Raw genomic sequence first — 15,410 nt, forward strand, 5'->3', positions numbered from 1 at the left:
CTCTTTGCTTGTGATTGGTTGGTTGAGGTCTTCTGTTTCTTCTCTGATCAGTCTACATTGTTCATATGTTTCTAGGAAATTGTCCATTTCCTCTTCATTATCCTGTTTCTTGGCATAGAGTTGTTCATAGTATCCTTTTATAATTTTTTTTAATTTCTTCAGGATCCACAGTAATGTCACCTTTCTCATTCATCATTTTGTTTATATGAGTCTTCTCTCTAGATTTTTTCAGTCTCGCTAGGGGCTTGTCAATCTTGTTGATCTTCTCAACTTTTGGTGTTATCCTCTCTATTGTTTTTTTGTTCTCTATGTCATCTATTTCTGCTTTAATCCTTGTCATTTTTTTCTTCTATTTGGTTTAGGATTGGTTTGCTATTAATTTTTTAACTTCTTCAATTGATCTATTACTTCTTTGATTTTGGCTCTTTCTTCCTTTTTAATATATGCATTTAGTGCTATAAATTTCCCCCTTAGGACTGCTTTTGCTGCATCCCATAAGTTTTGGTATGTTGTGTTTTCATTTTCATTTGTCTCTATATATTTAGCAATTTCTCTTGCTATTTCTTCTTTAACCCACTGATTCTTTAGGAGCATGTTGTTTAACCTCCAGGTATTTGTAAATTTTCAAAGTCTCTGATGATTATTGACTTCTAATTGTATTCCATTGTGGTCAGAGAATGTGCTTTGAATAATTTCAATTTTTTTAAAATTTATTGAGGCTTGTTTTATGTCCCAGCATATGATCTATTCTGGAGAAAGTTCCGTGAGCACTAGAGAAGAATGTATATCCTGGTGATTTGAAATGTAATGTTCTATATATGTTTGTTAAATCCAATTCATTTATCAGATTGTTTAGGTTTTCAGTTTCCTTACTGGTCTTCTGTCTAGTTGATCTATCTATGGGAGAGAGTGATGTGTTGAAGTCTCCCACAATTATTGTGGAAACATCAATTGCTTCCTTTAGTTTTGCCAGTGTTTGTCTCATGTATTTTGTTGCACCTTGATTGGGTGCATAAATATTAATGATTGTTATTTCTTCTTGTTGAATTGCCTCTTTTATTAATATGCAGTGGCCTTCTTTGTCTCTCATAACATCCTTGCATTTAAAGTCTATTTTATCCAAGATTAATATTGCTACGCCTGCTTTCTTTTGGCTGTAGCTTGCATGAAATATTTTTTTTCCATCCTTTCACTTTCAATTTCTTTGTGTCCCTGTGTCTAAGATGGGTCTCTTGTATGCAACATATTGATGGTTCATATTTTTTGATCCATTATGCCAACCTATATCTTTTAATTGTGGAGTTTAATCCATTTACATTCCATGTTATTACTGTGAAGGCATTTCTTGAATCAGCCATCTTATCCTTTGGTTTATGTTTGTCATATATATTTTTTCCCTCTCTCTCTTAATGTCCTTTAACATACCCATCCTGAATATCTTTAGTACTGTACCTTTCTCCATATCTCTCTCTCCTTTCCTTGTTTCTCTGTTGGTAGGGCTACTTTAGTATCTCAGGTAGTGCAGGTCTCTTGTTAGCAAATTCTCTCAGCATTTGTTTGTCTGTGAAAAATGTAAGCTCTCCCTCAAATTTGAAGGAAAGCTTTGCTGGATAAAGGATTCTTGGTTGTGATTTTTCTCTTTGAGAAATTTAAATATGCCATGCCACTGCCTTCTCACCTACATGGTGACTGCTGAGTAGTCACTACTTAGTTTTATGCTGTTTCCTTTTCTCTTGCTGCTTTCAGAACTTGCTCCTTCTCTTCCGTATTTGACAGTGTGATCAGAATATATCTTGGAATGAGTTTATTTGGATTTATTCTATTTGGAGTTCACTGGGCATTTATGTTTTGTGTATTTATGGTGTTTAGAAGATTTGGGAAGTTTTCCCCAACAATTTCCTTGAATATTCTTCCTAGACCTTTGCCCTTCTTTTCTCCTTCTGGAACACCAGTGAGTCTTATATTTGGATGTTTTATATTATCTATCATATCCCTGAGGTCCATTTCGATTTTTTTTTCATTTTTTTCCCATTCTTTCTTTTGTTCTTTCATTTTCCATTCTGTCATCCTCTAGGTCACTGATTCGTTGCTCAACTTCCTCTAGTCTTGTACTTATGAGTATCCAGAATCTTTTTAATTTGGTCAACTGTTTCTTTTATTTCCATAATATTGTCTTTTTTTTAATTTACACTTGCAATTTCTTCTTTATGCTCTTCTAGGGTCTTCTTCATGTTCTTTATATCCTATGCCATGCTCTTCTTCATGTCCTTTATATCCTATGCCATGATCTTGTTGTTCGACTTTAGTTCTTTGATTAATTGCTCCAAGTACTGTGTCTCCTCTGATCTTTTGATTTGGGTGCTTGGGCTTGGGTTATCCATATAGTCTGTTTTTTTCATATGCTTTGAAATTTTCTGTTGTTTTTGGCCTCTTGGCATTTGCTTAACTTGATAGGGTTCTTTTAGGATTTGTAGACCAATTAAAACCCTTATTTCTAATTGTCAGATCTACAGCTTTGTGGAGTACACTTTCTCTTACTAACCAGCAGGTGGTGTCCGTGAGCCACTGATTCCCCTCAAGCCAGTTCTCCCCTACTTTCTCTTTGTGGTGAGTGGGGGTGTGAGTCTTGTGGGGTCCAACTGGTGCACAAAGCTTGCATGTGTAGTTGGTGTTGCCCGCCCTGTATATGGGGTGTGTGTCTGAGTGGTTAGGGAGGGGGGCGGCTTTAATAATCAAATCTCCCTGGTGTTCCTGAAGATTTAGAGCTGTTGCAATAGTCTAATCCTTCAGTTCAGTCTTGCCACAGTTTGTCTCTGCCACTGACTCACAAGACCTTGGTATTGGCGTATGGTCCCTGGGACTTGCAAGTGGGTCCCTCTTCCAAGCTGTGCAGTCCTAGGTCTTCTGCTGAGGGATGGCTGTGCTATCTCACAGGTGAGTGCCATTCCCCAGGGCAGTTCTGGGCTGCAGGGCTGTGTAGGTGTGTTCCCAGTCTGCTGAAAGGATGGCTGAATGGGGCACGTTAATTTCCCCCTTTTCACATAGCTCTGCCTTCCCAACTCTGGGACAATTATCTGAGGGTGCAGGAAAGGCTAATGTTCATGCCCGATTTTGTGGTGTATGCATGTGTTGTTGGAAACACGTCCTGTCACACTGGGTTGTTAGAGGCAGCTCTGGGCTATGGAGCTGGCACTGGGAAGATGGCTGTAAGGGGATGCCCCCCTTTTCTTTGGAAGTTGTGGTGTTTAGTGAATTTTCTCAGCCATTGGACTTACTGCCTTGTGTCTCAGAGCTCTCTTCGCTCTGCTCTTGTCTGGGCCCAACTTGCATGTCTTTGAGGATTTCTGTAATGGGCTTCCTAGAGTAATTGTTTTAGAAAAAGCTTAAAAAAATAAATAAATGAAAAGGAAGGGCCCTCCTTGCAGATCTAATGGGCTATTGAAATGTTAAGAGATGAGGAGATTAGGGCCATTAAGGAATGATCAAGGGAGCAGAGAAACTGGTTCTTCAGACAAAGAAACTCACCTTCCGGATTTGCATATGAGCCTGACTCTGCCTGAGCCCTGCCCTTCCCGGTTCTATGTTCACCAGAACTCCAAAAAGTCTCTGCTTTTATTTTTGGGTTTTTCTTGCTGCTTTTGCTATCCCTATCTCCTCTCTACCAGGCTGATTTCTCCTGGATTCTCAGGTGTCTGGTCTCAGTCTATCTATGTTTGGAGTTTGGATCAGTAGAATTAGTTTCTGATGAGAGCCACAACTGCAGTTCCTCCCTCTGGGTTTCCAGCTCTGACAGCCCCTCCTCCCATGGGACTGAGTCTGGCAGGGAGGGGCGGGGGTCCCCTGGCCATGAGAACTTACAGATTTCACTGATCTCAGCTGTTCCATGCATTCATGAGTGTTGTATGAAGTATGCCCAAAGTCAGATTGCTCTGTGGTGTCCGGTCCATGAAGTTACTGGCTTTCTACCTACTGCCCTGGAGGAGTAACTAAAACCTATGTCTCACCACTTCGCCATCTTGCCCTGCCTCAGTTGGATACTTTTTATGGCCTTAGAACTGTAAATTTGTGACCTAATAAATCCTGTTTATAAAAGCCAATCCATTTCTGCAGCTCTAGCAAACCAGAACAGGTGAGATTTTCCTTTGTCAACCTGGAGTGCTAGACATGATCTGAAAAACTGTAACTGTTACTTTGCTAGGTACTGGATTTAGAAGTACAGACAAAGTAGAGTTGGCACCTGCTCCAACTCATAGACTAGGGGATAAAATAGTGGTTGTTTTAGCAGAATAATGGCTTGATTAAGACAGAATTTGAAAAATATTTCCATGGATTTTTGTAATCAATTAATGGGAGACCCACAGGAAAAAGACCCTAATTCAGTCATTACAATATTTTTCAATCACTTAGGTTTAATACATGAAAATCTATGATCAAAACATGTTCTTTCTAATCAAAGACAATTCATGTCTTCTTTCCCAGGGATGGTATGGTATATTTTTTAAAAATTTCTTGAATTTTCCTTCTCTTGTTTACGCTTTTTTGCTTCTACCTTGATTCTGATTACATGATACCGATAATAGACTGCTGACTGCTCAGGTCAAAGCTTTTGGTTCTATAAATCATAGTCATGTGTTTTTTAAGGCTTCTGAAATTAGACAGTGTTTTTTAAGGCTTCTGAAAATAAAATGTAGAGTAGGTAAGACACAATTCCTGTGGTTAATAGAAGTTAACACTGTATCTTTTGAAATGTATTAAAATTCAATGATTTGTAATATTTCAATAATCTATACATATTTTAAAGATTGGATGAAACTACTTTTATCTTAAAACCAACATTTATTTGAAAATTGCAATGAAAAACACTTCTATGTCTGGCTGTTTATTTATTGCATTACCCTAGTCTCCTTTTCATAGAAAACATGAGTTAAGAAGATTGTGGTAAAATAGTCTGGGCTGAATCTAGAATTTTTAGATGTTTTGATTCTCTTTTCTTCTGTCATCAAGCAGTGGTTTAATCATTAGGGACCTCAGCCAGTGGGCATAGTTAGGGAGATGAACTAATTACAACAGACCATTTTGCTTCTCTTAAACCCTGTAATTGTGGAATCTATGTTTACACATCAATTTAAAAATGAAAGCAAAACTCCACTGAAAATTTTGTGTTGTTTATATTTGATGGGATTTCAATTTGGCCAGTCAGAGAAAAATAACGTCTTTGAGTTTAGTATATATATCCAGGTATATTTTAGGCTCTTAGGGCAGTGAATGTTAACAGATACTGTCTTGAGGAAATTGATAATGTCATTTGCAAATCAAAATACATACATATATGTATGAAAAGCATGCAAACATGAATATAAATACACTGTATAATATGCAGATTAGCTGGTACTTATAAAGAAATTTCCACTACATTTACTGCATGTTAGAACTAATTCTCACTACCATTGCAGAGATTTCTTTTCCTTTAACCCTACTTATCTTAATCAAAAATCAGAAAGGAAATGCTAAGTGAAGATACTGCTTTTCAAGGTAGAATATTTGCTCTTTGGTTTACTCTTTATACATTTGGGTTTGCTGAATCTTTGAATTTAATGCAAAGCATATTTTCAGAGTCGCCTATCTTAACTGTTGTGTTTATAAATACCTGAATTATAGAATTAGATGCAGCCTGATCTGATTTCTGAATGGTCATAGAGCTTTGGCTTAATTGACTGGTCTGATTTTTCAGCTACTTTTATTTTCCTTTCCAAAATTCTTCTAGACATGTTAATAAGAAATGAAATGGTCATAAAGCTGGGAGCCAGAGGAAGAGAGTGATAAGCAAACGGGTCTGAGTAGTACACAAACTCAGTAATTGGCCACTGAAATTGAGAGAAATTGAAATATTCTGAAATATTTGTGAATTGAATTTCTGTATTATATTTTTTTTTCCAGAATTGTGTTAAGGAGGGAATACAGAAACTGATGGTGGTTCATGGAGAACATACATAGGCAGGGTTTCTTTTACAAGTTCATTTGTTCATTTGTTCATTCATTCATTACATTCCAGGTCTCTGGAATCTGATTTACTAGTTCAGAAGAGAGTAAAATTTCCAAGGGAATGCTGACTGTTCTCTTTTTCATGAATATTGTCAAATCAAAGTTTTGTTAGGGCTCTGTAGAAGCAAGTTCTTCAGGCTCAAAGCTTTGGCTAAGATGACTTCTCAGATATTACCAGTTTAACTAGATGTGATATGTTACCTAAAATTTATAAATAAATTAGTGTCTTACTGAAAGATAGATGGATGTATCAACTGATTGTTGCATATATTAAAATTACCTAAAATTTTATAGAATAGGAAAAAAAAAATTTCACCTCTTAATAAATAAGACATACTGCTGGGGATATACAGGTAAGTTAACTAAATATCATAAATGCAACGTTTGTGGTACTAAGCTCTAATTCACAACCAGTATTTATTAAGAAATTTCATCTATGAAAGGAAAAAGCAAAGAAAAGAAACTGTTTTCTAACATCAGCATGACAAACAAAGCCTCATGATGTAGTAGATACATATCAGGGAAAATTAGAATTGTGTTAGTCAATTAGATGTATATAGCTGTATGTTAAAATTCTATTATTTGCACAAGGTCTTTTTTGCAGTACTCAGTTCAGGTTTAATTCAAGTCTTCTCTACTTGGAAGAGGGGAGCTTTTCCTTTTTCTTGTAATGAGGAATTTATACTTAAAGCAACATTATAGCAACAACTGCATTTTGGGTACATGCGTAGGCTTTAGAATCAGAGAGAGCCATGTTAGGGATCTGCTTGACTACTAGCTAATTATGTGGTCTCAGCAAATTACTTAAATCCACACTGCCATCAGTTCAAGAACCAGTAAAATGGGAATAATACATATTGCAAAAGCATAAGACTGTTGTGAGGATTAAGTAACATAACATGACAAGTACCTAGGCAATTGTATAAACTATCATTATGGAAAAATTCAGTAGGATTTCTTTTCCTTTTTGAAATATTTGTTTTGTCTTATTTATTTTCCCAGTTGTTATCATAATATATGTAATTATATTTTCAGTTTTGTTCATGTAACTTTACACTGCAAAAATTGTCTGTAGTGATCGTCTTTAGAGACATAATTTCAATTGTAAATAAGCTGTAGTATTGACATGCAAAAAGTGAGTAAATCTTTACCTAGAGTAGAACATTTATTCTGTTTGGAGCTTTATGTATCCAGTAGACTTAGCACCTTTTTGTCTTTTTTTTTTTTTTTCATATTTTAAATATTTTCCTCAGAATGAATTTCTAAGATTGACAGTTGTTCAGAACTGGAGCTATACACCTGGTTGCAACTTTTGGCTTTATAACTTACTAAGAGTGTAAAATTGAGCAAGTTATTTAATCTCTCTGTCTTAGTTTTCTCATCTGTTAAATGGAAATGATAATTGTGTTGATATATATAAAAACTTAAACCAGTGTCTTGTACATAATAAGCTCTGTATAAATACACTAAAGTGCTGGGATTTTGATGACATTTAAGACCATGCATTTTCAAAATGGTTATTGCAAGATACTGCCACCAGCAATTTTAGTTTCAATTTCCTTTTAAACATTTCCTTTCAAACACAGCCGGCATAAAGTTTATAGTTTTTAATGTGTTTGTTGACTATGTGTAAAAAGGATGTAATTATTATACTTAATTGTTTTGTAACCCTTCCATGTAGGATCAATGAAGGTAGGGACTTTGATTGTTGGCTTCTGATTAATTGGCACAAAAAACGATGGTTAGCCCATAGCTCTGCAAATATCTGTAGAAAGAATGAAAAACTGTTGAATTCTTGACTCTATCTTGGGTTTAGAGGCAGAAATACTTGATTCTGCAGATGAACTAAGGTGTGATTAAAGGAAAGAAAAGGGCAGATTTTGTGTACACTAAAAAGCATGCTAAATAAGCCAATTTAGATAACACAGATATAGACCCTAGTTCTGGAAATCAGTTTTCTTAATTTTTTGTTGTTGTTTAGTTTTCCACTGAAATCTAGCTTTTCGTTTTTATCATTGTTTTTTTAATTGTTTTGTTTTGTTTTGTTGAAACTTCATAAAATTAGAAGGAATGAGGAAAGCTTCTACATCTTTTGTATTTATCAGTTGTATCAAAGTGTATTATATATGTTAATTGCTTGTTATTTGTTAAACTCTACCAATGATTATATATTTAATTTATTATTTACTATACATCTAGGTAAGCCTGTTATGATTGTCACAGAATACATGGAGAATGGTTCCTTGGACAGTTTCTTACGGGTAAGTATAAGTAGAAGACTGCTGAATATGAGACAACCTCTAATATTGTGCCAAGCAATTAGGCACTCTAAGTTTAAAGTAAAACTGAAACTTTCCGGTACTGTGTAGCAAGAGGAAGACTATAAAATCATATTCTTATCAGCATCTAAATGTTAACATTTATAATTTTTCAAACAAATTTGATCAATCTCTTTCAGCCTTATTCTACTGTCAAGATTCATATCAGTTAAAAGACAAAGAAAAGGAGTCCTAAAGTAGGACATGAGTAACATTGATGCCGGATAGAAATAGCCTCTTTTCTTTACTTAACATATTTAATGTAACCTCTGTCTGCACATATGTATGCATATATGTGTATATACTTGTGTATGTGTTGGTGTGTGTGTGTATGTATATATATATAGAGAGAGAGAGAGAGAGAGAGTTTCAAAGCATTTTAAACTTTGAAATTTAGTAGCTTTGTATTTTAATTCTTTCAACAAATATTAAAAGTGCAAAAAATACAAAAATTATATGGAGCATAAGATACTGCCAATTACCAGAGTGGATAAAAATGTTTATAAAAAGACATAGGTCCTCTCCTCCCCTCGTGGTGCTCCCAGTATTATATAAATAGATATCAATAAAATACCAGCCATAATCTTGGCATAAAATTCAGAAATTTCTATGACTATGAAATCATGCACTTTAATATTCAGGAGCCAAATACAATTTTTGGTGATATTTTGACACACATATTTCAATACCAAACATTTTTCAAACCAGTTAATGAGCATTACAATTATTATTCTTTTAAAGTCATTGTTTATGTAGATATGACTACATATGGAATTTTATATTAACATCTTATATATACTTTGTAAATCACATATATCTACTTTAATCAAAGGTAATTGGAAGGTTTTCTATACCCAGAACTCTATGATTTGTCTTCTACTTTATGACATACAACTCTAAGGTTTGGAGAGAAAATCAAATATTCAAGAAATATTTTTGTCTAATTATGAGTTAATTATTTATGATGACAATTATAATTTAATATCCACCTTTTTGAACTAATCATAAAAAATCTGTAAATCAGGAAGCAAGAGTGAAGATTCAATCAAATAACTATAAACCTCAAATTACCACAGAATCCATTTCATGTTTGTGTTCTTGTCCTTAAAGTTTCTGAGGAGGAGTTTGGAAGTCATGTAAAGACCAGGAAAATCCTAGTTTTAAAACAGAAGTCAGAGACTATTAGAGTACTTATTGTCTGGAAATATTCAGCAATATGGACACTATGTTATTTTATTTTAGCCATTTGTTTATGCACGTATCTTTTTATTCTGGAATGCTTAAAACTAAAATTTGGGTGATTGGTCTTGTTACAAAATTTGGTATATGAGATTTTAACTAAAGATACAGTTTTAGGAAATAGCAGCACATCTTATTTTACATTTGGAATGTTTCTCAGAAACATGACGCCCAGTTTACTGTGATCCAGCTAGTGGGAATGCTTCGAGGTATAGCATCTGGCATGAAATACTTGTCAGATATGGGCTATGTTCATCGAGACCTCGCTGCTCGGAACATTTTGATCAACAGTAATTTGGTATGCAAGGTTTCCGATTTTGGACTTTCACGTGTTTTAGAGGATGACCCAGAAGCTGCGTATACAACAAGAGTAAGTAACTTGGCTATTTCTTTCTTTTTTATTTGTTTTCCATCTTTTATCATGCTGACTTGCAAATAAGTAGGAATCACTGAATGCATGCCCTGACATGCTTTGTCAATTATATCTTCCACAAAAGGAAATGATCCTTAAAATTCAAACATTATTATTTTCCTGGAAAATTGATGCCATCTGGTTCATAAGGTGAGTGAAGATTTTAATTCTGAAATTTTACATATGGATTTAATGAATCCTTGATGTCTTCGTATTTTTAAATTTAGCCATCTTGCTATCGTAGTTGAGCCACCTTTACTAGTCATTTTGGATAAATTCTCAGTACTCCATTCAACTAGATAGAATTCTTAATCATTTTAAAATTAATGTTTACATAATGCAGATTCATTGTATAAAAATTTCAAAACAAAGCAATAAAAAGTAAAAAAGTCATGCTTAATTGTGTTACCAGAAGAACCTTTGTAACTTCGTGAATCAATTCTTCCACTTCTTTTTTGCTTACCTATATATGCAAACATATGTATGAATAACTAATTATATAGGATTAATCCTATAACTGTCTTATTACCTGACTTACTCCTTAGCAATATAACTTTTGAATATATTTCACTGCCAGTAAATAACCTAAATCATCATTTTTAGCAACTTGATGTTTCTCCTTGTATCTTTTTTAACACAGTCCTAATTAGTGACCAAATTATTACTATATCCAGTTTGTCAGTATTTTATATATAAATGTATGAATGTTCCAGTTGCATTCGTAACTGTAGGAGTCTATCATTGCTTTAGCATCTATTCCTAAAAGTGGATTTTCTGTGTCACAGGTCTGTGTGCCTATTTAAAAAGTGCACTTCATTACTACACTCCTGATAAAACTAGGTACTATCATTATTTTCAGTCTTTTCAGTTGGGAGAAATTCTACCTGAGTGTTGTAATTTGCATCCTTTTGATTCAAAATGCATTTGGATATTTCTCCATATATTTTATTGACAGATTCCTTCAAAATTGCATTTCTATAGAATGTTTTGTTACAGGATAGGAAATTTGGGCAAAGAGGTTGAGCAAAAAATAAAGATACAATAATCATTACTAAATAATTCTAGCCAAAGATAACAAGTATTAACTTTATAATTGTATACTTTCAAAATATCTGCTATGCATTTTCCTATATAATGAGTTCCCATATCTAAATATAGTTACAAAAATGAGATTGTACTCTATATATTGATATTTATAAAATGATTTCCACTTATCAATAAATCCAGTATTTTCATTCAGTGTTGTTTTGTAATAGGCTTTTTTTAGCTTAAAATGTATAATAATTTTCCAGAATATTTAATAATCTACATCACTTAATAATGTGTTTTATTCATGCACATGATTTCTTTAAACAATGCACTATTAATTAGGCAGAATTCCAAAGTTCTGATATTGCCAACACTTTGATACATTTACTGATATCCAGTTCATGCCTCTCCATGATTATCTTTTAAGGATAAATTCTTACAATTAAAATTGCTAGATCAAAATATGTTCAAATGTTGGGTTTTTTGTATATGAATCAGTCAATTGTCTCTTCTTCCTCATTGTTACCAGCCAAGAGAATGAGCAGTTTTTAAAACCAGTAGACTTCTGCTGTTTTCTTCTTATCCAATCTAAAAGTTTGTTCCTGATTTTTTTTTTTAAGAAAAGCCTCATTCTTTTCTTTCTGAAATCATCAATCTTGACAACTCCATTAACATCCAAGAATGTCACATAGCATATATATATGACATCCTGAAAAGTATAATATGCTCAACTGACGTTCATCTACAAGTTAAGCCACAATGACAGAACTGCAGAAATACATATCACAGTATCATTAAGACATACCTAGAACCATTGGTCTAGGAATTGGGAGTCTCCTGGTGGTGTATAAATATCACATCTTTGTTTGATTTTCCTGTTTTCAATTTCATTCTGCAGTGGATTTACATTCTTCATGAATCTAAATCTTTTTTTTTTTTAACATGCTTTACATAATAATGTCATGAGACATAATAATGTCTGTGAGTACTGTTCAATGGTGTAAGAGGACAGAAAAAAATTATTTCTAGCAGCTAGTTAAATTCCATGTATAAAACAGTGACTGCACAACTCTGAAAATTGATGTAATCTCAAAACATGGGTAAATATCTTGATAGTGCTTCTTAGTGCTCCTCTGTGCTTCAGAAAAATCAGTTAGCCAATGTTCAGCAACAAAGCATCATTTTTATGACTAAACTATAATTTTGGAAGACAACGTGATGAAACAAATGATAACATATTTATTGTTCCAGGGAGGTTTTTCTTTTTCTTTCTTTTTTATTTTATGCTCTGCTACTCTGCATTCTAGAGGAATCCTTCATATCCTTCTGCTACTTACATAGTCCTTGAAAAGGATCATCCTTGCTCACAGTGTTCTTATTAAAACAGTTAACCAAAAAAAAAATTACAGTTTTTATAAAAAGTATTTTATAAAGGTGTTTATTTGAAATATTAAATTTCTGGTTATTCATTCATGTTTTAATTTCTTTGTCATATCCAGATATTAAATGAGAGCATCCTTGCTTCCAATATTAATCTTGATTTATTTAATACTTGAAGGAAAGTTTTCCCTGGTAGATGCTTAATAGATTCATCCAAATCTAGATCATCTGCTCTAGAAAATTTATTGGGTTATCTTTCAGAGCTTTATTTACACTGATTGCTACTGGAGCCAATGCTGATTGTCAGGACCAATGAGTTCTGAATTCTCTCACTTTTGTAAAAGAATGATGTTGCTCTTTCAACAAGGCATTCCTCTTTAGCACTTTTGAAATAAAAGCCCAACAGGCACTTTGTATTTGTGTTCATTCTCAGAAGATTCTCAAAAACTACACTGGCCAATGCGCTCATTTGGCATCCATTCACTGCCAATAAGTAGCTGTTTATAGTTCTTCAGTGCTCATCCTTGTATTTTCTTTAAACTCCCTTGAAATATTCAGGGGGGTCCTCAGTTCCCTCTGAAAAAGTGTAATTTACATCTGGATTTCTAGAGTAATTAAGATATCTTTGATTTAATCTCTCATAATAAGCCCTGTTTAGTACAATAATTTTATAATTTACCCTAAAATATGCAGTATGGTTTTAATGTAATAGGTCTGCTATTTTTAATATTATTTAAAGCAAACACCCAAACAGCTAAATGAGTGTTGTCATTCAAATTGTCCCTTGGGGAATCATAACACTGCTAATGCACAAAACGATTTGGGAAATCCTCTTGTGGAGTTAATTATCTCTAAAGCTAGACTGTGAATGACACCTTTACTCAAAATTGTTTAAACATACAACATTTTAGGGAAACAGACTTCACTGAGATAAAATCCCTGGTCACAAGAAGCTTACAATTTAGTAAGGAAGAAAAGCATCTGATGAAATATCATTATTATAATTAGTAAATAAGAGAGTTAGTACATTTGTGTAAAGTCTTTTCTTTTTAACCAAAAGCAGTATGACACCCACTTTATTTATTTGATTTAACATATTGTGACTATACTTACTTCAGAAAAACAAGTTCATCATTTAAGATTGTGTACCAAGGCACCATAAAACAAATTCTGGTAAATCTGTAAAAAGTTGGTCCATTTACTTTTGTCACACTTAAAACAATTCACCTAAAGCCTGGCGTTTCTATGATTCAGAAGTTAGCATTCAGTGCCCCCAATGCACTCAGGCTTTTCCCCAGCTGACTGACTGCTCTTCTGAAAGTTATTGCCTAGAAGTAAAGGGGAATTGCACCAAAGAACCATGAGATATTTGATTCAATGAGGTATTTGCTTCAATGCCACTGAGTGATCTTAGGTTGTGTGCTGTTGTCATCTTTAAAATATCTGTGAGAGAACGGCAAGGTAGAAGACTGGAATAGAAATCATATCAAATAATTTTGCATTAATAACTCTTAACCTCGAGGAAGCATTTGAAGAGGTGAGAAAATATTTAGCTTCAAAACTTGAAACAGTCTATCAGATATTTTCCATACTGCTTTTGATAATGTCTTACGTGTATAACTTGTTTTTGTTCATTATGTCCTCAACAGTATGCCTGATAGGAAGGAGTCAACTAAGATAGTAATATGCATTTTTGTACATTTTGGTTTTTCCATAAGGATATTGGGTAAGAAATCAGAATTTTTTTTTCAATTCTCACTTCCAGATATTCCTCATTTCACACTCCCTTTATATAATTACAATATTTAGCACAGAGAAGAAAAGGAATGAAAAGGTAACTAACATTTGTTTTCCTAAAAAATCTGTTTTACATATAGAATTTCTATTAATCTCAGAAACACTCTTTTGAAGTACACAACTTTCTATATAGTACAGATGAGGAAAAAATGTTGAGAATATTTAAGTGTTTCAGCAAAGTTCTAAACAGAGCTTTGAATACAGCTCTCACTGTATCATGCATACAATCACACAATGGCCTTAATATTTATTGAATACCTATTTGCTACTGATATAGATGCTGAATAATCAGTAACTAATTTACATAAGACTTATGTAAGAAATGGTCAATATTATGTATCAGCAGTTCTCAAACATTTTGGACTTTGGGACACTATCACACTCTTAAAGATTATTGGGACCTCAAAGAACTTTCATTTATATGCACATAACTTATAAATAATTTATTGTTCATAAGTTTATAAATAGTTTTTATATTAGAAATTAAAACAAATGTTTGGAAATTTATTAATTCATTTAATTATTGCAATAAACAACTCCTTATATGTTCAACTATTTTTTTTAGGGGATAAAAGCTATGTCTTCTTAAATAAAACAAATACTGAGGAGAATGGTATTATTTTTTCATTTTTTCAAATTTCTTTAAAGTCTTCCTTAAAAGAAGATTAAATTCTCATATCTGGTTCTGCATTCAATAGATTGTGATGTGTTATCTGGTTTGAGGTATATGAAAATCCTGCCTCACACAGACATATAGTTAGAAAAAGGAAGGGTATTTTATTCACCTTTTCAGATATGTAGAGGTAGATATTCTTTATTTGAATTACACCAAAATTTGACAAGTGGTAATTACTTTAAGGTAACATGGGATCCGAAAGCATTTCAATGACATTTCATGTTCAGTTACATTAAAATATACCAAGTTATCTTTCAGCTTTAAAGAAATTTTTACCCAAGCATTGTTTTGTAACATCATGAATTGGTCTTTTGGAAAATATTGAGTTACTGAGTTATGCAGATATTCCAAAGGTTGACACTTTCCATTTTGTCATATTATCACGTATAATGTCACACATGGAAAACTCCATTATACATTCATGAGAGTGAAAAGGTGAGTTACGTTTTAAGATTATTATGAAACTAGTTTTCACTTTGAGGAACCCCTTGAAATGCTGTTGGAGACCCCTCGAGAT

The 15,410-nt window shown here is 33.3% G+C and overlaps 1 protein-coding gene across 2 annotated transcripts in view; it reads left to right on the forward strand.

The window, feature by feature from the left end:
* The window catches only part of EPHA3 (EPH receptor A3), a 366,605-nt gene that overhangs the window by 309,865 nt on the left and 41,330 nt on the right, over positions 1–15,410 (forward strand). For both annotated transcript variants that reach the window (XM_037833928.1, XM_037833936.1), the window contains 2 exons: positions 8,242–8,303; positions 9,760–9,969. In XM_037833928.1, the coding sequence (XP_037689856.1) occupies positions 8,242–8,303; positions 9,760–9,969 (272 nt within the window). The remainder of the gene's footprint in view (positions 1–8,241; positions 8,304–9,759; positions 9,970–15,410) is intronic.

The sequence above is a fragment of the Choloepus didactylus genome, chromosome 1 (genome assembly GCF_015220235.1).
Source record: "Choloepus didactylus isolate mChoDid1 chromosome 1, mChoDid1.pri, whole genome shotgun sequence".
NCBI classification, from domain to species: Eukaryota; Metazoa; Chordata; class Mammalia; order Pilosa; family Megalonychidae; genus Choloepus; species Choloepus didactylus.